General features: G+C 42.9%; 1 protein-coding gene across 1 annotated transcript in view; it reads right to left on the reverse strand.

Moving 5' to 3' along the window:
- NAPA (NSF attachment protein alpha) overlaps window positions 1-25,533 on the reverse strand; it is a 45,462-nt gene that overhangs the window by 17,593 nt on the left and 2,336 nt on the right. Inside the window, exons 2-7 of the mRNA XM_068250584.1 lie at window positions 15,286-15,365; window positions 13,297-13,413; window positions 10,699-10,745; window positions 7,421-7,498; window positions 5,698-5,753; window positions 2,509-2,593 (exon numbers count right to left, since the gene is read on the reverse strand). Of these exons, the coding sequence (XP_068106685.1) occupies window positions 2,509-2,593; window positions 5,698-5,753; window positions 7,421-7,498; window positions 10,699-10,745; window positions 13,297-13,413; window positions 15,286-15,365 (463 nt within the window). The remainder of the gene's footprint in view (window positions 1-2,508; window positions 2,594-5,697; window positions 5,754-7,420; window positions 7,499-10,698; window positions 10,746-13,296; window positions 13,414-15,285; window positions 15,366-25,533) is intronic.

Raw genomic sequence — 25,533 nt, forward strand, 5'->3', positions numbered from 1 at the left:
ACTGTTGGCAGGTGATGTCGCTGCTGCATGCTTTTTTGGCAGTTGGAAACAGCTGTAAACAGCTATTTCCCACAATGCAGCAAGGTTCACAGACAGGAAACTGCCAGGAGTACGTACTTTTCTTGTTTCTTGTGGTAGGGGTTTAACCACAATATCAGCCATACAGCGCCCCCTAATGGTCCGTTTGTGAAAAGGAATAGATTTCTCATGTAAAAGGGGGCATCAGCTACTGATTGGGATGAAGTTCAATTCTTGGTCGGAGTTTCTCTTTAAAGCTGTGGATGACAGTCCTGCCATCTGCAGACTAAACTACACATTAATGCATGCAGGACAAATACTGGCCCTTTTTTTTTTTTTTTTTTTTTTTTTTACAATTGACAACCCCTTCAGTAGGGAGTGGAGCTAAGGTGGCAATAATGTTTACCATCAATATCAGGCAGATTTGATCACACTGATTGAATCTGTGAGCAATCGATACCTGATTGATTAAGCTTTGGTCTGAATCACTCGATCGCTCTAAACATAAGATATAGCTTGATTGTTGGTGGGTCAGGAGCGTGGCATTAGCAGCATTTAATTATGGGACAACTGTCAGGCAGTGTTAGCAGCAGAGCTTACACACACCTGACCTAACCACCGACACATGCCTTCGATCCATCCTGCCGGATGTTACAACAAGGAAAATTACTGTTGCCAAGAGTGTCAAGAAGGAAGGTTCTACCTCTGACTTTCATGCCTGCCTATCGGTCCTTAACCACTTCCCTACCACAGGTTTTTCCCCTTAAAAACCAGAGCATTTGTCACCTGTCAGCACTCCTCCCATTTATTCCCAATAATTTTATCACTACTAATCACAACTAAATGATTTATATCTTGTTTTTCTTCGCCACCAATTAGGCTTTTTAGGGGTAGTATTGTTTTTAGTAATAACTTCATTTTCTATGCATTTTAGAGGGAAAAAGAGAAAAAAAATGAATACACTATTTCTTCATTTCCATCCATTATAGTTTTAAACTAAACAATGCTATCATGGGGAAAAACCACACATTTTATTTGCTAATTTGTCCTGGTTATCCCAACATTTAAATTTTGTTCCTAGTACAATGTATGGCGACAGTATATTATTTGGAAATAAAGGTGTATTTTTTTCTGTTTCTTAACTTTTTATGAATGATCACTGCCATTGGCTTGGGCAGCAATCATTCACTAATTTGGGCACTCTGATTGGCTGGAGGGAACATAGTTCCCTCTCACCAATCAGAGCCCGGCGGGTGCCCATACGTGCGCGCGATCGATCGCGTGCAATACATGTACTTATTTATTATTTTTGATTGATCACAGCCATTGTCTCGGGCTGTGATCATCCTTTACTGGGGGTGCCCTTCACTGGCTTTAGGGAACACATTTCCCGTCCAACAGCGGCTTGCCGGAGTTGTGGCCACGTTTGCGCGCGCATGCGCTCTCTCGATCACGCCCGCGATCGCTCCAAAAACCTTTTGTATTTATTTTTATGGATGATCGCGCTGCCTCTGCCTTTGGCAGCGATCATCCTTTAGTGGGGGCTCAAATAGACTTTTGGGAACAGAGGTCCCGTTTCCCAACAGCTGGCCGACGAGACGGCCCCTCGTACACGCGCGCGATATACACGCCCCTGATCTGCAGGTGAACTTAACAGGGGCGTGTATATACGTACCAGAAATCCGGAAGTGGTTAAACATGATGGATGATTTCACTGATCAACAGTAAAGCTCAGGAGCTTAGATTACTGAACTTCTAGTTCCATTTACATCTGCTCCAATCTTGTTGGTTGGTCTAAACTGCTGGTCGTGCATTTATTCACACAGAAATCAGAATAAATCAATCTCTTTTTACTTACCTGGGGCTTCTTCTAGCCCCTAGAAGTCCTTTGGGTCCCTTGCCACAGCTCTGGACCTCCCTGGTGCCCCGCTGGCTGCCTGTAAGTATTGCCAGCCTATCAGAGGGTCAGCACTTCTGCCCATGTGAATGCCCGCGCACACGTTTGCAGGCGTGTACTACACAGGCGCAGTCCGATGACGTGGCTGCGGTGGCCCACACGGGCGAGCCGACAGGTCAGTGATACTTACAGGCGGCCAGGGGGACTCTGCGGAGGACCGGACCTGCCGCAAGGGACCCAAAGAAATTCTGTTCAGAACGACATCAATATGATCAATATGTCTTGCCGTCTTCACTGAATGTAACATCTGATTATGTAATGCTGCTGCTGAAATTCCTAGCAGCATAAAAAAAAAACAAAAAAAAAAAAAAACTATTCCCGTCATAGAGTCATAGCAACTTGGAGGGAGAAGTAATTTAGGGTCCAGCGATCGACGGAACTCAGAATTAGCCATGTGCTTCAGCAGCACCCAACTCGGGCACTACGCGGCGGGAGCACCTGCTTCAATATGGGCACCCTAACGAACTTATGCTTAGATGTTTGTCAGCAGTGTATGGGCAACTTTACAGAAGAGATATATCCACAAACTCTACCTGCTCATAGATCTCAACGGCTTTCGCGTACTGTTCTAGCTGAGCAGCATAGGTGGCTACCTTCAGGAGACATTTATTGGCAGAGCTGGAGGAGAAAAAGAGAAGAAACAATTAATGCTATGGTGTAACATGCAGGACTGCAGGAAATGCAATGCTATGGCGTAAGATACACGACTGAGAAAATTAGACTTTGACTAACTGTCCATCTAATAAACCTGATTAGAGGCAATGGAAGAATGGCCAGGCATGCATGTGCATGATATCCAGATGGTGTTGGAGTCTTCCTAGCTGTAAAGGTTTTTTCTTGTTTATATGGTGTAATTTGCCTTCTTAAAACAGAAGGAAACTTGAAATAATTCAGATTTAAGTGGACATTTGTGGTTACCCACAATGCACCACTACTGAATATGCAAATTATCTCTTTATGCCCCTGAAAGTCAGGCAAGCATCCAGAACCGCTGGTGTATAGCAAGCCTATAGCTTTAAATTTTACACGGCCACATCAACCCAACATGCAGACAGCCTGTTTGGGACTTTTGGTCCTCATCAGTACATGGCAGGAATTTATATGGCTGTATGGGATAGGGGCTTGGACCAGAACAAGTGAGTAACCAAGCAGCTTGGAGTGACCCAAACCACTAGGAGTGTATAGGGGGCTAAAAGAGACCGAAAAGCTTTCCTATTACAAAAGCAATGCTTGATGTGATTTGCCTTCTTAAAACACCTTAAGCTGAATTATTGCAAGTTTCCTTCTGTTTTAAGAAGGCAAATTACACTAAGCATTGCTTTTTAGTAGAGTAGGAGGGCTTTTTGGTCTCCTTTACCCCCTCCCCCCCCCCCATATACATTCCTAGTGGTTTTGGTCACCCAGAGCTGCTTGGTTACTCTGTTGTACTGGTCCAAGCCCTATCCCCATACAGACATCAACCTCTGCATGTACTAATAAGGACCAAAAGTCTGAAACAGTGTGTCTACATGTGCGGTTGATGTGGCTGTGTAAAATGTATAGCTATAGGCGTGCTAGACACCAGCCGTTCTGGATGCTAGCCTGGCTTACAGGGGCATAAAGAGATGATTTGCATACTCAGTAGTGGTGCATAGTTGGTAACCACAAATGTTTCCTTTAAGCTAAATTATTGCAAGTTTCCTTCTGTTTTAAGAAGGCAAATTACACCAAGCATTGCTTTTTAGTAGGAGGGTTTTTTTCTGGTGTGTTTTAGCCCCCTATACACTCCTAGTTTGTTTTGTAGTTTAATATATAAAACCCAAACAGATTATGCTGCACTGAACAACAAATAGGAGTGCAGATGACAAATCTGCATTCTGCATGCCGGAAAATGTAGTCTGGCATCTACTCTTCTCACCTTGTGTGTCACATAAGACAGAGGCGCTATTCGTGACCTTGAGACTGTACTGTGTACTCCTATCTGTTTATTGCCTGAGGAAGCGGGAATATACCCGTGAAACGCGGTGTGGTTCTGTTCATGGAATATGTGAATTAATTGTCTTTATCTTAAGTGACAGCATCGAGTCTATTTCTGAGTGGCCGGTCCACCGCCGCCACCCAAATATTTTAAACATTTTAGCATATTTTATCCTTTTGGCGCCTCTGTACATCTACTTGACATGATGACAACTGTCTGCCCCACCCACTGGCTGAATCCAGAGAGGAAAGGGAGTAAGTTTCACTGCATGTTCTGCCAACTGACAAAAAGGTATATTGCCCAACAAATAGTGCCTACACACTATTTATAGTCACTCAGCATCACCTGACTGCAATTAAAATAAGCTTTGTACATTCCTGATATAAAGGACAAATGAATCAAGAGGAATATGGAGGCTGCCAGGTTTGATTCCTTTTAAGCAATGCAAATTGCCTGGCTGTCCTGCTGATCCTCTGCCTCTAATTTTTTCAGCCATAGACCCTGAACAAGCATGCAGCAGATCAGGTGATGACATTATTGCCAGATCTGACAAGATTAGCCACACACTTGTTTCTGGTGTAATTCTGACACTACTGCAGCCAAAGAGATCAGCAGGGCTGCCAGGCAACTGGGTATTGCTTAAAAGGAAATAAATATGGCAGCCTCCATTTACTTCTCACTTCAATTGACCTTTAAGTTGGGTAGTAAAGGCAGCAGTGCCCAGATATTTGGAAGGAGCAATCTGTAAGTCAGTGAGATTTCTGTTTTCTGAAGTAAAGGTGTATCCTTGACACCCTTTTCATACAGACTGAGGACATTAAGCATGGTTGGGTAATATCAGACATACGGTTCTGTGTTATTCACTGACAACTGCTGCATTTTTTCTTTTCACAAATGCCACACGAGATCCGCCAACGCACGTTCAAACAAGTAGATTGGCAGATTGTTTCCTCTACAAAACACAGCAAGCTGGCACTTAGTGGTGCATCCCCCGCTCATGTAAGAGACCCTATGCTAGATAAAGCCGATCTCCAGGCAGAAATGACAGTTTTGATGTGACGACCATCTGTGATGCAAAAAGAGCAATCTTAGGACGAGCATCACCGAGGGTTTGCAAGAAACAGGGCAAAGTGTACAGCAGAAACTGCTCATACTCTGCCAGCCCTCACAAGATCCATGAAAGTTCCAAAAATTACATCATGCTGAGGCTGCAGCCTAGGCCCAATTGGACAACTCACCCAATCCCTCTGCCACTGACTGTGGGACACGGCCATTACAGGTAATTGGGGGGCTTTTGGTGTCTTTATTGGAGTCTATGTAATGCAGCAATATGGGCATGACAGGAAGAGGAGTTTAAGTAGAGTTAGGATAGCATCAGCTTCAGACTCTCAAGGCACATGTAGGGTTTGCGTTTTTTTCCCCCTCAACAAGTCATTGCTGCTTAGTATGAGAATAGTGAAACAGGACCAGTGTGTGCTGAAGTGCTTATTAGAGCTGCAGATGGATGATAGGCAGTGGAGAAGAAAACAAGGGAAGGATACTTAAAAGCTGTGTGGAAGATTTTAGAAGTTCAGACTTCAAGCAGTAATCAACACATACTGTAGCTAGTTTACAATTAACTGCTTATATTGTACATACTGTAGATAACATTATTATAGAAAAAGGCTAAAATCAGAATTAATATAAGTATACTACATGATCAGAGATCCATTTTAGTGCAAAAACCTTTCTAATTATAAAGTAAAAGTCAAGTGCGGATGTGTACCTGTTGGACTCCTCGCCCTTGTAATAATCAGCCGACTGCTCATAGTGAGCAATAGCCTGAAGGGGAACAAAACACAAACATAAGAAACACAGACAATCAGCTCAATAATAACGAAAAATAGATTCAGTGCTCTACCAGGAACTTGGACCAATAGGTCATGATCTGGTTACAATCTTTCCAATGCCCATAAGCAGCTTTGTGGTCTGGGATGTGTGCAAGCAATCTAAAGGAAACAAGGCGCTATAGGATGCACAAATCCAAAGTTTAATAAAGGTAAAAAAGTTATGCACTACAGTGTTCTCTCCAGAATTTTTTTCCAGCCGGGTGGCATGAAAAAGTAGCCGGGTGTGGTGAGATAAGAGAATGCAGGGCAGGTGCTTCTGTGTGCAACTCTGCTTACACAATAGAAGGAGGTGAGCTGATGATAGCCGGGTGCTCACCAAAACTAGATGGGTAGAGCACGCAGCTAAAAGAGCCGGGGGAGAACACTGCACTTAGTTAGCAAGTAAATAGTTTGCATGTAACAAAGTCTTTATGGAGCAGTCTGTGGTCCCTCACACCATGCGGTATTCTCCTCTCACAGTGCTGCAGCCAGCAGCGCCAGTGTCTGGGTACAAAGGACTTCTGGGCATCGGCAGGGGTGGGCGAGTCCTAGCTTCTTCGTGCCTCCAACTTCATTACGTGTTTTGGCATTGCTAAGCCTTCCTCAGATCAAAGACCTTGTTATATGCAAACTATCCACTTGCTAACTGTAAGTGCATTACTTTTTAATCTTTATTAAACTATGGATTCATGCACTTTTTCCTTTAGGCAGCTTAATAATAAACCTGCAGAACTTTGCACTCTTCACACTCACTAATGACAAGACACTGGAGTTTTATTTATCTGGGATGCAGCAGAAAGAAAAGCTCCACTCAAGGCACAAGGGGACAGAGGCAGCAGAGTGTTTTGACTTACAGACATATTCAGATTAAAGGGAACCTTAACTGAAAGGGATACGGATGTTTCCTTTTAAACAATACCAGTTGCCTGGCTGTCCTGCTGAGCTCTTTGGATGCAGTAGTGGCTGAATCACAGACCTGAAACAAGCATGCAGCTAATCCAGTCTGACTTCAGTCAAAGCACCTGATCTGTAGAAGAGTCAGGCAACTGGCATTATTTTAAAAGGAAAATTAATTTATCCTCAGTTTAGGTTCCCTTTAAAAAGGAGTACTGTGGGGGGGAGGGGGGAGGGAGTTGAACTTACCTGGGGCTTCGAATGGTCCCCCGCAGACGTCCTGTGCCTGCGCAGCCACTCACTGATGCTTCAGCCCCGCCTCCGGTTCACTTTCGGAATGTGAGACTTTAAAGGCGAAAAACCACTGCGCGTCCGTGCCCTAGTTGGCGTCAAAAGGAGTATATTGTGCAGGCCCAGTGTGATCCTGCGCAGTACACTCTTGGTGACATCAGCGGGAGCAAGGACACGGTGGCACAGGCGCAGTGGTTTTCAGACTTTAAAGTCGGAAATTCCAGAAGTGAACCGGAGGCAGGGACCAGAGCATCTGTGAGTGGCTGCGCGGGCACAGGAGGTCTGCAGGGGACCATTAAAAGCCCTGGGTAAGTTCAACTCTTTTCCCCCCTACAGTAGTCCTTTAAGAACGAACCTACATCCCCCCCCCCCCATATCATTCATTAACCGGGACTAGCTGAATAAGGCATATGTACACAAGAATCACAGACAAACCTTCTCTATGTCCACCAGTTCAGACTCGTAGATTTCGGCAATGGATATGTGATGTTTTGCAGCAATGGTAAATCTCCCCTGTGACACAAAAGGACATATTTATATCATTCAATAATGTTTAATGTTAACTGAGTAGGAAAAAAGAGAAGTTTTGAACTCTTGCTTTCACATTTCCATTAGTAAATAAACTCTTAATGATACAGATTTAATTATTGCACCCAAAGCAAACCTGAAACGAAAATAAACTTATGATATAATGTGTAGTACAGCTAAGAAATAGAACATTAGTAGCAAAGAGAAGAGTATCCTATTGTTTTCCAGTACAGGAAGAGTTAAAAATCTTCAGTGATCCAAGCAAAAGAACTTCTCTGATCTCTTCGACCCGCTGGGTCAAACACAGTCCATAGTCCTGTTTTCTGAAGCACTTGAGGAGACACTGAAGCGAAAAAAATTATGATATAAGGAATTGTATGTGTAATAGGGATAATTACTAGAACATTAGTAGCAAAAAAAAAAATTCTCATTTTTTTCAGTTATATAGGTATGTTTTTTTATTAAATATTGCATCATTCTCTAATATTTTCATTTTTCACACTACTCCAGATCCTTTCTAATAAAAACGCTGTGTCGCTGCGTCCAACTGTTCCTGTGTAAGTGTTCTTTGCTACTGCGCATGTGCGCAGCACGGACAGCCGTTGGGACATGAGGATGGGGCAAGGGAGTTGGGCGCGTGCATGCGCACTGACTGGCGGTGGCAGCGTGAAAAGATCTAGAGCCTGTTTTTAAACAGGCTTAGGTCAACTAGTTCCAAATGATTTTACAGAGCAGGCCAGTGAACTTTTGAACTGTTCTTGGCAGACAAAAAGATACAATGACTGACAGTTGAGATGATAAGCTTCAGAAGACAGAGCTCTCTGCAACTTTGAAAGTCCTGAAGCTCAGTGGCTCTTTTGCATAGATAACAACTGGAGTTTCTTAACTCTTCCTGTACTGGAAACAATATTAGACTTATGTCTCTGATCCTAATGATTTATTTCTTAGCTGTACTACACATACAAATCATTAGATCATTTTTTTTTTTTTGCTTTAGTGTCTCTTTAAACAGACAAGAAACAGTGAGAGACAGCTTGAAATAAGATTTTACTGCAGGAAAGTTCTTTTTTTTTAAAGTTTAAAAGACAGTGTGCTTTTAACATTGCAACTGTAACAGAATGATGCAATGTTATTAAAAAAGCTATTTTTAGTCACCCTAAATTCTGGTCATGGGGGGGGGGGGGGGGGGGATATGACAACATACCGTTTAAAGAGAACCCGAGGCAGTAGTTGTTTTTTTTTCCCCTTTCTTATCCAGTTTTATTTTCTATTTTTATGCAATTCTCTTCTTTACTACTTTTCTCTTAAAGAGAACCCGAGGCAGGGTTCTTACATCGCAATCCCCATACATAGGCTGGGTCTGCCTATAGAGCCCAGCCTCTGTTGCTATATAGCTTCCTCCAAAGCCCCCCCTGCGCGCTGTGAGACCCCATAAATCACAGCCGCGCTGGCGACATGCAGCGTGTTGCAGCGCGCTGTGTTTTCCTCACTAATGCCAGTCTCCACTCTCCCTCACCTCCTGAATCGCTCCGGTCCCCGCCCACGTCCCTTCCCTCGCCGCTGATTGGAGGGAAGGGCCGCGGGCGGGGACCGGAGTGATTCAGGAGGCGGGGAGAGCGGAAGACTGACATTAGTGAGGTAAACACAGCCGCATATCGCGGCTGTGTTTTATGGGGTCTCGCAGCGCGCAGGGGGGCTTTGGGGGAAACTATATAGCAACAGAGGCTGGGCTCTATAGGCAGACCCAGCCTCTGTATGGGGATTGCGATGTAAGAACCCTGCCTCGGGTTCTCTTTAAGAAAAACGTAGTAAAGCAGAGAATTGCATAAAAATAAGAAATAAAACTGGATAAGAGAGGGGAAAAAAAAAAAAAAGGGTTTTCATTTAGGCCGAGCTTCCACTTCAACGATTTGCGCCCATTTTCCGCACACCACTTCTGATGCAATTGTTTAACCAGTTCACCCCCAAAGGTTTTTATCCTAACGGACCAGAGCAATTTTCAGTTGTCCGTGCTCCTCCCTTTTATTCCCTAATAACGTTATTACTACTTATCACAAGAAAATGATCTATACCTTGTTTTTTTCGCCACCAATTAGGCTTTCTGTGGATAGTACATTTTGTTAAGAATTTTTTATATTCTAAATGCATTTTAATGAGAAAAACAGGAAAAAAAAATCATTTCTCAGTTTTCAGCCATTATAGTTTTAAAATTAAACATTCTACTGTGGATAAAACAAACACGTTTTATTTGCCCAGTGGTCCAGATTATTAAACCGTTTAAATGATGTCCCTATCACAATGTATGGCGACAGTATATTATTTTGAAATATAAGTGTTATTTTTCTGTTCTGTTTTGTTTTGTTCTGGCCATAATTACAAGCCCCTATGTAATAAATTTAAATTAATTCCCCCCCCCCCCCCCCATAAAATATAGAATAAAAAAAGCTGAGTCCCTAAGGCAACTATTTATTTATTTTTTTTAAGCTGATTTTGTTTTTACAAGTGTTTTTTTGGGGGGGGTTTGGAAGTGTAATTTTATTAATAATGTGTATATACTTGAAAATGTATGTATTTTGTAGGTGTAATATACTTTTTGGCCACAAGATGTCGCTAGTGAACACTCGTTATAGGAAGTGTTCACTTTTTTTTTTTTACTACACTTTATTTAATTGTTACATTTCCTGTTTTTGTGAATCGACGTAGCCGCTGTTCGCGGTCACGTCCATTCACTCCAGGCACTGCGATTGGGTAGAGGACAGTTCGGTCTTCTTCCCCAATCACCCAGCACGGGATCCCGACGGAAACAGTGGCGGTAGCGGCGCACACACGGCGGGAATGTGCGACGTATTAAAACATCATGCTGCCGTTAATAGCGGTGAGCATGACGTTTTAATACGATAGGATGTCGGTAAATGGTTAAGCCACTTGATATCAATAGACTGCACCCGAATTAGCACGCTGCGGGGAATTGATCATGCATGCAAATCCCTGTAGCTGTGCCATGGGATCCCGATGTGATCTCCCATCACTGCGAGTATTGGCATGGTCTCCCCAAAACATGTAGGCACAGTGGAAAATGGGCCTTACAGTTCATAGGAACAGCTCCAGTACTGTTCTTTTCCTGGACAATAATAAAACACACAGAAAAGAGCTGTGAGGAATATAGGAATAGACAAATGATTCACCATATCAGTGTAGATCTCAATTGCTCGAAGCAGGCAGTTGATGGCTTCTGCAAAACAAAGATATACAGAGTGACAGCTACAATCAGATCTGTACAGACAGCGGGACTTTCCAACTCCCTCCCAGCTATCTGACTAGCCGAGCTCCACCATGACCACACATCTACCAGCCAAGAAATGTCAGTCTAGGCCTTCACTGCCCCACCATCAGGTTGTGTAAAGATCACTCCTGTCTTACAATGGTAGCAGATATCAGCCAATATATACAGTGATGTGAAAAACTATTTGCCCCCTTCCTGATTTCTTATTCTTTTGCATGTTTGTCACACTTAAATGTTTCTGCTCATCAAAAACCGTTAACTATTAGTCAAAGATAACATAATTAAACACAAAATGCAGTTTTAAATGATGGTTTTTATTATTTAGTGAGAAAAAAAACTCAAAACCTATATGGCCCTGTGTGAAAAAGAAATTGCCCCCTGAACCTAATAACTGGTTGGGCCACCCTTAGCAGCAATAACTGCAATCAAGCGTTTGCGATAACTTGCAACGAGTCTTTTACAGCGCTCTGGAGGAATTTTGGCCCACTCATCTTTGCAGAATTGTTGTAATTCAGCTTTATTTGAGGGTTTTCTAGCATGAACCACCTTTTTAAGGTCATGCCACAACATCCCAATAGGATTCAGGTCAGGACTTTGACTAGGCCACTCCAAAGTCTTCATTTTGTTTTTCTTCAGCCATTCAGAGGTGGATTTGCTGGTGTGTTTTGGGTCATTGTCCTGCTGCAGCACCCAAGATCGCTTCAGCTTGAGTTGACAAACAGATGGCCGGACATTCTCCTTCAGGATTTTTTGGTAAACAGTAGAATTCATGGTTCCATCTATCACAGCAAGCCTTCCAGGTCCTGAAGCAGCAACACAAACCCAGACCATCACACTACCGCCACCATATTTTACTGTTGGTATGATGTTCTTTTGCTGAAATGCTGTGTTACTTCTACGCCAGATGTAACGGGACACGCACCTTCCAAAAAGTTCAACTTTTGTCTTGTCGGTCCACAAGGTATTTTCCCAAAAGTCTTGGCAATCATTGAGATTTTTTTTTTTAGCAAAATTGAGACGAGCCTTAATGTTCTTTTTGCTTAAAAGTGGTTTGCGCCTTGGATATCTGCCATGCAGGCCATTTTTGCCCAGTCTCTTTCTTATGGTGGAGTCGTGAACACTGACCTTAATTGAGGCAAGTGAGGCCTGCAGTTCCTTTAGATGTTGTCCTGGGGTCTTTTGTGGCCTCTCGGATGAGTTTTCTCTGTGCTCTTGGGGTAATTTTGGTCGGCCGGCCACTCCTGGGAAGGTTCATCACTGTTCCATGTTTTTGCCATTTGTGGATAATGGCTCTCACTGTGGTTCGCTGGAGTCCCAAAGATTTAGAAATGGCTTTATAACCTTTACCAGACTGATAGATCTCAATTACTTTTGTTCTCATTTGTTCCTGAATTTTTTTTGGATCTTGGCATGATGTCTAGCTTTTGAGGTGCTTTTGGTCTACTTCTCTGTGTCAGATAGCTCCTATTTAAGTGATTTCTTGAATGAAACAGGTGTGGCAGTAATCAGGCCTGGGCGTGACTACAGAAATTGAACTCAGGTGTGATAAACCACAGTTAAGTTATTTTTTTTAACAAGGGGGGGGGGGGCGCAATCACTTTTTCACACAGGGCCATGTAGGTTTGGAGTTTTTTTTCTCACTAAATAATAAAAACATCATTTAAAACTGCATTTTGTGTTCAATTATGTTATCTTTGACTAATAGTTAACTGTTTTTGATGAGCAGAAACATTTAAGTGTAACAAACATGCAAAAGAAATCAGGAAGGGGGCAAATAGTTTTTCACATCACTGTAAGGTGTGGCTGCAAATGCATACACTGCAATGCTTCTATTGTGGCCTGTAGGATATGGGTACTCAGCAACTGAGACAAATTATATTAAAGGCAACTTGAAGTGAGAAGGATGTGGAGGATGCCATATTACATTTTAAAAGCAGTGGCATGGCTGCCCTGCTGATCCTTTGCCTTTAATACTGTTAGCCATAGACCCTGAACAAGCATGCAGATCAGAGATAAGAGGGAGTGGAGGTTAGGTGTCAGACGGAAGAGGTTTGTCTGTAAGGGGAACTGGAGGTTAGATGTGTGTGTATGGTGGTAGAGGTGATTGGAGTTAGGGTAAGTGAAGGCTAGGTGTCAGATGGGAGAGGTTTGTCCGTAAGGTGAAGTGGAGATTAGGCATCAGGGAGGGTTTTTCCTCTGCAAAGGTAAAGTGGAGATTAAGTATTAGGAAGGTGCGTTTTGTCTGTAAGAGAAAGTGAAGGTTAGGTGACAGAGAAATGGGTTCTTCAGTAACTGGAGGCCGAGGCTAGGCCTCAAGAAAGGAAGGGGAGGGGGGAGGTTGTCTGTAAAGGGAAGTTAGAGGAAGCAGTTCTGCTACAGGATAAACCCACATTTTATCAGATATGACACCAACTACATAAAACAATTTGATAAAATGTTGTTCAGACAGGACAAATGGCAGGTGATTTTCGGCAATGTTGGTGTAACCAGAAGCTCTTACCTTGAGGGTCAGACTTTTTGAAAGCGTTTCCAGCATCTACAAAGTTAGTGGCGGCATCATGCTTGCTCTGGACCTGTAGATGGAGCTGGGCAGCCTGGCAGAAAGCATTCCCGGCAGCTAAAGGAGGGACAAACAAAAAATTTAATTGTAGACTAACAGTATCCTGAAACATGTGCGCACAGAAACACACACACACACACACACACACACACACACACACACACACACACTTGAGAATGATACAGACATGCACACCCCATGGGTCCCATCGCTGGGTCCCTCCAAATATACTTGACCAAAATTGTCGCATATGTCTTGTTCTGCCTTTAAAGGGACACTTTAGGTGGGTCGGTGGGAAAATGAGTTGAAGTTACCCGGGGCTTCTAATGGTCCCCCACAGACATCCTGTGCCCGCGCAGCCACTCCCCAATGCTCGGGCCCCGCCTCTGGTTCACTTCTGAAATTTCAGACTTTAAAGTCTGAAAACCACTGCGCCTGCGTTGCCGTGTCCTCACTTCCGCTGATGGCACCAGGAGCATACTGCGCAGGCCCAGTATGGTCTGTGCCTGCGCCGTGCGCTCCTGGTGACATCAGCGGCAGTGAGGACACAGCAACGCAGGCGCAGTGGTTTTCCGACTTGAAAGTCTGAAATTCCAGAAGTGAACTGGAGGTGGGGCCGGAGCATTGGTGAGTGGCTGCGCAAGCACAGGATGCCTGCGGGGGACCATTAGAAGCCCCGGGTAACTTTAACTCATTTTCCCCCGACCCCCCTACAGTATCCCTTTAAATCACTGCGCTGACTCAATTGAGAGTCTATATGCATGGTGGCGCGCTCCTTTAAATGTCTAGTAATCTAAAATCTTTGTAAGGAAAAAGCGATCCAGCTGTGGACACAGTTCAAATACTATTAGCAACACTTTCTGAGACTCCACTTAATCCATTCCGTGCCAGACTTGTATCCCAGATTCACTACGAGTAGCCACCACCACCTCACCCTCAGAAGTGGGCACTCACCCTTAGAAAATGACCCATCTAGCCGGGGGTCATCTTCTAAGGGTTGGAGCGCTTCTTCTTTAAGGTGGCCACACACGATACAATAAAATGTTCCGATTTTATGGCAATTCGATAAAAACGATCAGATCTCCCGGAAAAAAATCGAAAGCTTTTTTTTCATTCAAATGAAAAATCCGATCGGATTTCCCGTTTTCTTCGATTTTTATCGATCCGGAATGCCAGATATTTTTCTTCAATCATTCTAAAGATTGTATGGTGTGTGATAGATTGTCAATTTATTAATATACACACCCTAGCAATTTTGTCAGAGTTTCCAATCATTTTTATCATAATTGGGGGAAAGATTGGACATACGTGTGTGTGGTACATTGGTCAAATTTTTGAAATGTTACAATAAGTCAGAAAAATTGATTGCAATTGTTAAATTGAACAGATATTTAAAAAATTGTATGGTGTGTGGCCACCTTAATGAAGATTTTAGAATATGGGTCTTGTGTTTGTGCTTCAGTACATCTATGAGCTGCTCCATAGTGGTGCATGCGTGAGTAAGGTTTAGGCATACCTAGTAGTAAAAAAAAATAAAAAAAAAAATTATATTCTATCCATCCATCCATCCATCCATCCGTACGCTTGTGCACATCTTTTTCCTTTGTGCATGATCTACTGGACATGTGTGGACTTTACTTGTGCATGCCCAGTACGGAGAAGCTGGTACACTGACACAAGCACAGCCACAAAAGAGTACTGGGCGGCAATGGAGGGCTAGAAAAGAGGGCCTGGAAAGCCTTTCTGGACTAACCAAAGGTTTCCCACTACTGAAGTAAATATCCAGTTTCAACCCCTTTTCCCTGCCACAGGGCTGCTTTCAATACAATTGGTTGTCATGCCAGCCATACACGAATGCATAACGGCCAACTTTATTCCTACTTTTGCAGAAGGCCCAAGCCTATTATTCCTACAATAACCGACACTTACCACTCCAGTTCTTCACCATCTTAAACATGTTGGCAGCCCGGGCATACAGCTCACAAGCTTCTTCCACCTTAGAGGAGCCACTGAAAAAAACAAAAACAAAACTAATTTATAGAAAAAAATTTTTTTAAATCAAACCAGTGACACTATTACAATTCAAAAACTGGTTACAGATCGAAGAGCATATAAATCAACCTCACATTATGTAGTTACTGAATACGTGAAAATTCAACAACTGCGACATGTATTTGACATGCAAAGCTTAATTATACTCTACTCGCAACACTAAACTTTCTGCTACTGCTGAGTAGGAGAATCTTGCTTATCTCGTCACTGGCAAAGGCAAATGAAATCATTGCCGGCCAAAGCTCTCTGTGGCATGTGTCTTCACTCTGCCCCCTCCCTCTGCTGCACAGACGCATCACCCAGCCAACAGCAGAGTCACTTCAGTTGAAAAGGGGTGGGGCAGAGTGAAGATGGATGCCTCAGAGAGCACTGATCATTTATGCAGATGGTCAGAGATAAGCAGTCTTCTCCTGCTCTCTGCAGTGAAAATGAAGGTTTTTACATACAGAGAACAAGTGGGAATGCTTTCAAATGTTCTTCAATGTAACTAAGAGTGGTCACTGTAATTTTAGTTTTGGGAGTAAAATCACACTTTAACATTAGGAATAAACATTTTTAAATAAATATAAACTACTTTTCAAACATGGATAACATATGTACTGTATACATTACAATCTCTTCCAAAAATGGCAGGAAATGTATTAGATTAGTTTAATACCACAAGCCACACAACTGGCTGCTGGAGCAAGTGATCCTAATCTTCAACTACTGTGTCAGAAGGAAACCAAGGCTGTGGAGTCGGAGTCAAAGCAATTTTTGGCTACCTGGAGTCTGAGTCTGGCCTCATAAACCAAGTTGGAGTATTTTTGTAACAACTCCACAGCCCTAGTAAGTATTAGACTAAGTAGTCGGTGTCAATAAGTCGGTGCAATTTTGGGTACCTGGAGTTGGTGGTTTCACAAACTGAGGAGTTGGATGATTTTTGTACCAACTCCACAGTCCTGAAGGAAACATGACAGTTACCTAGAAACATATTTCTGCGACGAGATACACTTTAACCCGATACCACTGATAACTACACCTGTGTCTATAGAACACACAAATAAAGGCCACAGGGAATTTTTTCCCCCCACTTCTGCATTCTCAGAAGCAATCTCCCACATTCACTACTTGAGGGTGCTACAAGGTAGTTACCATGGAGATGCTAAGGATGAATACGGCACGAGATATATTTTACTATAGCTACTCCTAGGCATAATAACCAATCACACCACAGAGAAAGGTCGCTGCACATCTCTTTATAGCCCAGTACTATTTATTGTTCTGTTTTGTTATCAGTTGTGTCACGAGATACCAGAGAAAGGATGTTTCACAAGAGCAGGAACCTTGTGACAGCCACAACTGCAGCTCTGTTGTATTCTGTGTCAGAAACTGGTCCTCAGCAGCTAGTCAATTTCATACCAAATCTGGACAGTCCATTTATACCAAAACAAAAAACTCCTTGATGCCGTTGTTTGTAACAGTGGGGCAGACTTATCACAGCAATTACAACAGTTTTTTCTACCCATTTAACCACAACTGGAAGAAAGTAGTAATCTGCATATGTTCTGAGGGTGAACTCACTACAAGTAGATCTTGGTTAGCGAATGAGATAGGGACTGCAGGTTCATTCTTAACCTGGATCTTTCCACAAGTCAAAACACTGTGCCATCTCTGTCCCCTGTACCTCTATTGTCCACCTCTGTCACCTCCAATCCCCCATGCCTTCAGTGTCCCCCTCTGTGCCACCTCTGCCCCCTGTGCCTCAGTATGCTACAGCAAAATGTAATTTTACCAGTTTAAAAAACATTTTTCTTTTAATTTTTTTAAAATCAATTTTCCCAAAAACTACAAAGTATTTTTTATCCTTCGACATTTAGGTAGAATAAAGGTTAGGGTGAGGGGGTTAGCGTTAGAAAATGAGAAAAAAAATGAGTTTATGGGCAGGGTTTGGATAACAGATAGGAGATCGGTTATGTAATAATCCAGATTTTATACTAGCAACTGGTCTCACCTGGAGACCAAGAGAATAAGTGTCCATATAAAAAGTGTACTCAGCAGTTCTGAATATATTGCAAAAAGCGGTCAGGCCAGAAACCCACTAGGAGCAATTTTCTGAGCGCTTTGTGATTTTAAATCTCTTGCTAATGTAAAGCTATGGGAGTGATCCCACTTGAGCGATGCAATTTTATAAAAATCCCCCATAGCATTACATTAGCAAGAGCTTTTTCAAATCACTAGCAATTAGAAATCGCTTCTAGTGGGTTTCTGGCCTCACTGTAGTTGTGCATATGTGACTGCAAAATGGCTATCCCACTCAGCTTTTAGCAGTCTTTAGCTCAACACACACCATACAATCTTGGTTGTTCAATCTTACCACTTTCATGTAGTATAAGAGCTTGTCCAATTAATCATTCAAGGTATTTTCAATCTGTTTGCCCTTATACTACATAGATTTGGTAAATCTGTACAACCAAGATTGTATGGTGTGTGTTGAGCCTGCGATAGACTTCAGGTGAGGGCTGCAGACAGACAACCAGTCCGGATTTGCTAAATTATTCAGGCTCTTATCTATGTACAAAACTGGCTGGTTGGCTCTGTGCTAATCAGTATGCTTTTCCAGCAAGCCTCATCTCTCACAAGCTGGGTGTTACAAAACAACTGTAAGTTACGAAACAACTGTTCAAACTTATAAATGTGCCAGACATGATCAGCCTACTACAAATGTGCATGGGCCTTAGTAACTCAGGGCCTGTGCGTTAGCAATCCCAGCACACTAGCATGTATGTAAAAGGCTACATGACATGAAATTGTACCCAAGGAGACCTGTGGCATGATGAGATAAACAGGTGTATGGTTCAATCCAAAACATAATTCTTACTTTGCTGCCTAAAAGAGTTAATTTTCAGGCATGCAAGTGACAGCTTCTGTAAACCTCACTGATAAGCAAACTACAGCCATAAAAGTTTTCCTGACAGAATTCAACTTCTGAGGGCAGGAGATAGACAGAAAAAGGTCAATAGTTCATGTACAGTGGTTTGCAAAAGTATTCACCCCCTTGAAGTTTTCCACATTTTGTCATATTACTGCCACAAACAATCAATTTTATTGGAATTCTACGTGATAGACCAATACAAAGTGGTGTACACGTGAGAAGTGGAACGAAAATCATACATGATTCCAAACATTTTTTACAAATCAATAACTGCAAAGTGGAGTGTGCGTAATTATTCAGCCCCCTTTGGTCTGAGTGCAGTTAGTCAGTTGCCCATAGACATTGCCTGATGAGTGCTAATGACTAAAGAGAGTGCACCTGTGTGTAATCTAATGTCAGTACAAATACAGCTGCTCTGTGACAGCCTCAGAGGTTTTTTAAGAGAATGAGAGCAACAACACCGTGAAGTACAAAGAACACACAAGACAGGTCAGGGATAAAGTTATTGAGAAATTTAAAGCAGGCTTAGGCTACAAAAAGATTTCCAAAGCCTTGAACATCCCACGGAGCACTGTTCAAGCGACCATTCAGAAATGGAAGAAGTATGGCACAACTGTAAACCTACCAAGACAAGGCCGTCCACCTAAACTCACAGGCCGAACAAGGAGAGTGCTGATCAGAAATGCAGTCAAGAGGCCCATGGTGACTCTGGACGACCTGCAGAGATCTACAGCTTAGCTGGGGGAATCTGTCCACAGGACAACTATTTGTCATGCACTGCACAAAGTTGGCCTTTATGGAAGAGTGGCAAGAAGAAAGCCATTTCTAACAGAAAAGCATAAGAAGTCCCGTTTGCAGTTTGCCACAAGCCATGTGGGAGACACAGCAAACGTGGAAGAAGGTGCTCTGGTCAGATGAGACCAAAATGGAACTTTTTGTCCAAAATGCAAAACGCTATGTGTGGCTGAATAATTATGCACACCCCACTTTGCAGTTTTTTTGTTTTTTTAATGTTTGGAATCCTACATGATTTTCGTTCCACTTCACACGTGTACACCACTTTGTATTGGTCTTTCACGTGGAATTCCAATAAAATTTATTCACGTTTGTGGCAGTAATATGACGAAATGCGTAAAACTTCAAGGGGGCCGAATACTTTTGCAAACCACTGTCTTTTAACTCTGGGACACTTGATAGACTGCAACTGAGCAGAGACTACAAAACATTCAATCTACTTTGTAAATGTTTAAAATATAAAATAAAACCATGGGATGGCTGAAAAAAAAAAATTAAAAAAATGCACCTTTTCTTTACCCTTTAGGGTTTGTGCCCTAATGAGGTTAGTGTAAGCAGGAAGACTGCTATTTCCAGGATTAGTTAAAGGGCAACACGACCAACCAGAAATGATAGGATTAAACGTCTTTTTCTCCGTATTACTACACATCAGCTTCTCTTTTTCCAAAGCTGAATGGAGGAAGTATCGCAGTCACGTGAAACACACCGTTAAGTGCAAGCAATTGAGTGACTGTCTGCAGGTTCAGTGCTGAAACGTGGTGTTTAAATAAACAACAACACTATGAAGAGTACACACCCACTTCCTCAGAGTAAACAGTACAGGCACATTTATAAGTAGATAAATAGTAGTTCTACTTACATAACAGATGTATTGCACTGTCCACGTTGGGATTCCTGTGTATTTTATAATGGAAAAGCAGAATCCTATTCTAGACAGTTTGATTACCTTTGATTGGGGGGGGTGCACTACACGCCCGAAAGACTGCAGACTTAGGGCTCAGGAGGAAAAGTCATGGCAAGGCATAACTCTATTAGAAGAGGACCCATTGAATGTGCGTTCAGCAACAGGACAGTGTGCTCAGGCCCCAAGAGGATAGGATGCATGTTGTGCCCTCCCTAGAACATCTGATTCCCTACCCTGCCAAGTAAGCATTCTTTAGACAGCTGTTGCATGTCACTTCCCACTGGTTGCTATGCAAATGAGGACAGCAGTGCTGCTTGGTCGGTGCTGGATTCCAAGGAAGCATACATCACATCCAACCAAGCCGACAGAGGGTAACATCTGGCATCAAGAATTTTTGGACAAAAGTTGCATTCCTTCCACATCCATGAAGAACTCAAGAGCAAAAGGCATGTTCCAAAATCACATTGTAATATTATTAGGATGACAGTACATTTACACCCAAGTGTGCTTAAAATACCTTAACATGAGGCTGTGATCAATAATCCTGGCGGATCGCTCAGAATCAGCCTTATCAGTCCACCGACAGACTGTACACACGGTGTACTGTCTGCTGTAAACCCGCCCAGCGGGAGGTGCCGACGGACCCGTCGTCGGCTTCAGTATGACGTGTGAACGAGCCTTTAGACAGGCTAAACTCTCTAAATACATACAGGGTGCATTTTTTCCTTCTGTCCTGTGCAAGAGTTCAGTTGCACTTTAAGTAGGGGATTACTAACCTCCTAAAATCTAATGTACTCAATCTTTGCTCTTTAGCATTTTGAATATAAGATACTAAAGACGGTAATACAATTTCCTGTGATCTGTGAAAGGCTCAGGCTGCCTTTGGTAGATACAAAGGATCAGGTTTTAAAACTATCCTATCTGGATGAATAATCATGTCAGGTTCTTTGCAGAGAGGGCCTGTAAATCACTAACCCTTCGGGCAGTTGTTATGGCAATTAAGAAGGCTACCTTAAAGATGGCCATACACTCGTTAGATTAGCAGCAGATAGATCAGTAGATTTTCTGATCTATGTGTTTAAAAACGGTTTTTACTACGAACTGATTTCCAATAGACTTCAGTATGAAATCTATTGAAAATCGATCTGATGGCATTTTGTTGCCATCAGATTTCCATTAGGTCCAATGCAAATTGATAAGCCATCTCCAGAGATAAGCCACATTTTTTCAACATGTCAGATCGATTGAAATCGATCAAAATCGGACGCAAATCAATCGATTGGTCAATCGATTTGCGATCGATCTTGATAAATCGATTGGCCAAAAATCGGCTGAGTGTATGGGCTCCTTAAGGATCGTCACCATAAAAATCAAATTTCAACAGCAACTGGTCTGAGTGTATTAAGTAATAAAGATGCTAATCCTGCATTCAAAACTTTTTCTGCCGTTATGATTTGGAGTTATCACATAATTAAGGAGCACTGGCCCTTTAGTAGTCAGTGACAAACAGTTGCATGCTGGGGGTTATTTTTTATCTAGAATATATTCATCCTCTTCCATGTATTTCCCTGCCTAGCTGAAACATGATTCCCTGCTCACTTGTGTTTACAAGCAAGGCTGAGGTGACTCAGCGATAGGAGGAGAAAATAAAAAAAAAAGTAAAGGGCAGAAATGACATCAGGATTTAGCCTAAACTGGACAAAAGACATGGTTCCCAGCAGGAACAGAATTCTCTTAATTTACTATAGAACATTCACTGAAATCAAACCGTGGACAGTACAATACATGTGTTATGTAAGCAGATGAAGTATTTATCTACTTATGTGTTTTTTTTCCCTGGCCTAGTATGGCTAATCCTACTGCTTTAAAGGAACTTGTTCTAACAGTTCAAATTTATCTGTAGTGAGGTAATCTAATGCTGGGCATACACAGTGAGTTTTAGATTATCAATCGAGCCGCTGATGGCTCGACTGATAATATTCAACCTGTCCGATACCCCGGCTGATCGATACTGAGCTCGATACCGGCGGGGAGAACAATGGGAAGAAACGAGCGGCTGATTAGCAGTGCTAGCGAGGACGTGCAGGAATCGATCCGCGCTGGCATCGAGCCGCTGGCGCGAACCGGCGCAAAAACTCACAGTGTATGCCCAGCATTAGACTCTAAACAAATCCCAAGGGGGTGAAATCTTTACAATATAGGTTGTGATCTCTGAACAGCCTTTAAAAACTTGAAGATTCATTGCAAGTTTCTTGCTCAAACAAAAAAACAGATAATGCAGACACTTGAACTCTCAGTGTACTGACAGATAAACCAATTTCAACACCATCCTGTAGAAATTCCAAAATAACCGCAACATCATTAGAAGCTTAATTTTGTGTTTGCTTCCAAGAACAAAAATGTTCCAAAAATTATTATAAATGCGCCTTGTAGAAGGTTTCCTGCCTTTTATTAATGTCGAGATCACCCTGTCTGAAAGACCTTGCCCCCTTAACATCTGCCATTCAGGATCCATGCAGTCAACTTGGATTGGGTTGGATTGGGATGAACTTAGTCCCCCTGTATTAGTACGTCATACCTGTGAGGCAGATGCCAAGGACCTTCCTGTACCATCCTTTGGAGAAATGGGAACCAAGCTCTCCTTGGCTACCAGGGAGCTACAAATATCACTGTTGCCTGTAACATTAGTATCCTTCTGAGCACCTTCGGTACCGGATTGAATGGGGGAAAGGCATATAACGGGCCTTCTGGCCATTGCAGAGAAAGACCATCTAGGCGGTTGGTTGAAGATAAAGGATGAAGGGAACAGAAATCCTCTACCTTGGCATTGTCTGGGGATGCAAACAAATCCATGACTGATCTGCCCCACATTGAGACAAATGCTGTCGAAAACTGTCTGATTTAGTTACCATTCACCTCCATCATTGGCACCCGACTTAGGGAGTCCGTCCACCTGTTTCTCCGACCCTGAATATGTGCTGCTGTCAAGGACCTTAGGTTTGTTTCTGACCAGTCCATTATTTGTAAAGCCAGAAGCCTCAAGTCTCGTACTCTGTGCCCCCCTGCTTCCTGATGTAGGAAACTGCCACTATGTTGTCCGAAAAAATGATTAGCTCTCTCTCAAGGATAGGAAGGCAGGCTTGTAGACCCATCTTGATAATAATTCCTTGAAATTTGATCTCGTGTGTACTTCCTCTGGCCATGTCCCTTGTGCCTGCTGATACCGACAGTGGGACCCCCAATCCCAACTACTGGCATCGGTGAAAATTTTCACTGGTTCTGATTGGATCCACTATCTGCCCTGTCACAGCCTGTGAACATCCTCCTACCAATGAAGCAAATGTATCACCTCCACTGGAGGAGAGATCTCCTTGTCCATGGAGGACTGTTTTCTGTCCCAACTTCTTAATAGCCATGACCGTAGTATTCGGGAATGACTGTGCCTATTCTACCACCGGAATGGATGAGGACATGAGTCCCAACAGAGACAGTTTCCCGAATTGATACTGTCGACTTTGTCTGAAAACTTGTGATCTACTGATATAAGTTTTGTACCTTGACTTCTGGAAGAAAACACTTCTCTTGAACTGTATCCCAAAGAAGTCCCAAAAAAGTGTCTCTGGGATGGAAGAAGATTTGACTTCTCTGCGCTTACTAGTCAACCTAAATCTGTAGAGAAAAATCTAGATCCTGCTTTAAGCCCTCCACTGTATCTGCTAGAAAAATTGTCTAGATACGGTACAACCCTCACATTGTGGAGATGAAGGAACGACACTGCCTTTGCTACAATCTTTGTGCATATTCTTGGGGCTGAGGATATCCTGAATGGGAAAGCTCGGTATTGAAAATAGCAGGGCTGTGGAGTCGGTACAAAAATCTTCCGACTCCAACTCAACTCAGACAGTTTATGAAACCACGACTCCGACTCCAACTGCCCAAAATTGCCCCGACTCCAACTCCACAGCCCTGGAAAATAGCATACAGAGTCTCCCACGACAAGAGCAAATCGTAGGCATTTCTGAAAGCTGGAATGAATTGGAACATGCAGATACTTAGAGATCTACAGTGGCCATGAATGCTCCTGGCCAAATGAGATTCCAAACTGAGGCAATGCTTTCCATTCTGAAGTGTTTCTCCACAATGTGAGGGTTCAGAGGTTTGAGGTTCAAAATCATACGGTACTTTCCTGAGGTTTGTCTGATCACAAACACCTTTGAATAAAATCCTCTGAATTGTTCCTGTGGAGGAACTCTCAGAATAACTTCCTGCTCTAAGTAATTTGGAAATTGAATTCCGAATTGCTTCAGCCTTCAAGGGGTCTCTGGGGGTCCATGTGATCAAACGGCTGGGGGAGGTTGGAACCTGATTTCCAGCTTGTATCCATTCTCTATTAGGTCGAAATTGATTTTGCCGTCTGAAATTTGTTTCCAAGCTGGAAGAAACTTTTGAGTCTCCCCTCTACCGAAGGCTTGAGGTCATTTGTCTGACTTAGTAGCAGAAGGGTTCCTACTCTTGTTGAAGAGAAAAGAACCTCTGCAGTGTTCTCCCCAGAAACGTTTTCCAGCTGGGTGGCATGAAAAAGTAGCCGGGTGGCATGAAGAAGTAGCCGGGTGGGGCGAGATGAGAGACTACAGGACTGGTGCTTCTTTGCACAACTCAGCTTATAGCAGAGGAGGAAGTGAGCCGATGACAACCAGGTGCTCACCAAAACTAGCTGGGTGGAGCACCCAGCTAAAAGGGCCTGGGGAGAACACTGTAGTGATTTTAACTTTTGGATTGCCTGGTTAGCATCTTTATAACTTGTTTACAAGATAAACATAAATAATGGATTTTTGATTTTATGCCTGACAGATAAACTTTAAAACGAACCTAAGTAAAAAAAAATAAATAAATAAAAAAATAAAAAAAGAGAAGAAAGAAATCATACACCTAATGATAGGGAAGCCTCTGGAATCTCCAGAGGTTTCCCACGTGGTCCTCCAGTTCTCAGCCGCTGCTCAGTACCCTCCGGAGCATCAGGCCACGCTCCTCTTCTGGTGCACGGCTGTGGAGTCAAAGTAATTTTGGGTTCCTGGAGTCGGAGGCTTCATAAACTGAGGAGTCGGATGATTTTTGTACCGACTCCACAGCCCTGTGGCTGTAACAGAGCCACTCATGCACGAGCGGCTCCAGCTTACTGTGCACGCACGGGTGTACCTGTGCAGGCGCATTATGGCCGTGCTCGTGCCTGAGGAGGATCGCAGCCCCCAATCAGATAGGAATTCCAACAAGGCCTTGACGGAAATCTTTGCTGGGTCCACTAGCGGCAGAAGGGTACTGGAGGACTCTATAGTATCCAGAGGCTTTCCTCTTCTTAGGAGAGTATGTGATTTGTAACCCGAGCTTCAGCTCAGGTATTCTTTAAAAAACGAACCCAAAAAAAAAAAAAAACCAGTGTCCATTAATGGTACAATTTTTTCATTCGATGCGAGTTTTAGACACGAATTGAACAATCGTAACTAATCGGAAGGTA

The sequence above is a fragment of the Hyperolius riggenbachi genome, chromosome 8 (genome assembly GCF_040937935.1).
Source record: "Hyperolius riggenbachi isolate aHypRig1 chromosome 8, aHypRig1.pri, whole genome shotgun sequence".
Taxonomy (NCBI): Eukaryota; Metazoa; Chordata; class Amphibia; order Anura; family Hyperoliidae; genus Hyperolius; species Hyperolius riggenbachi.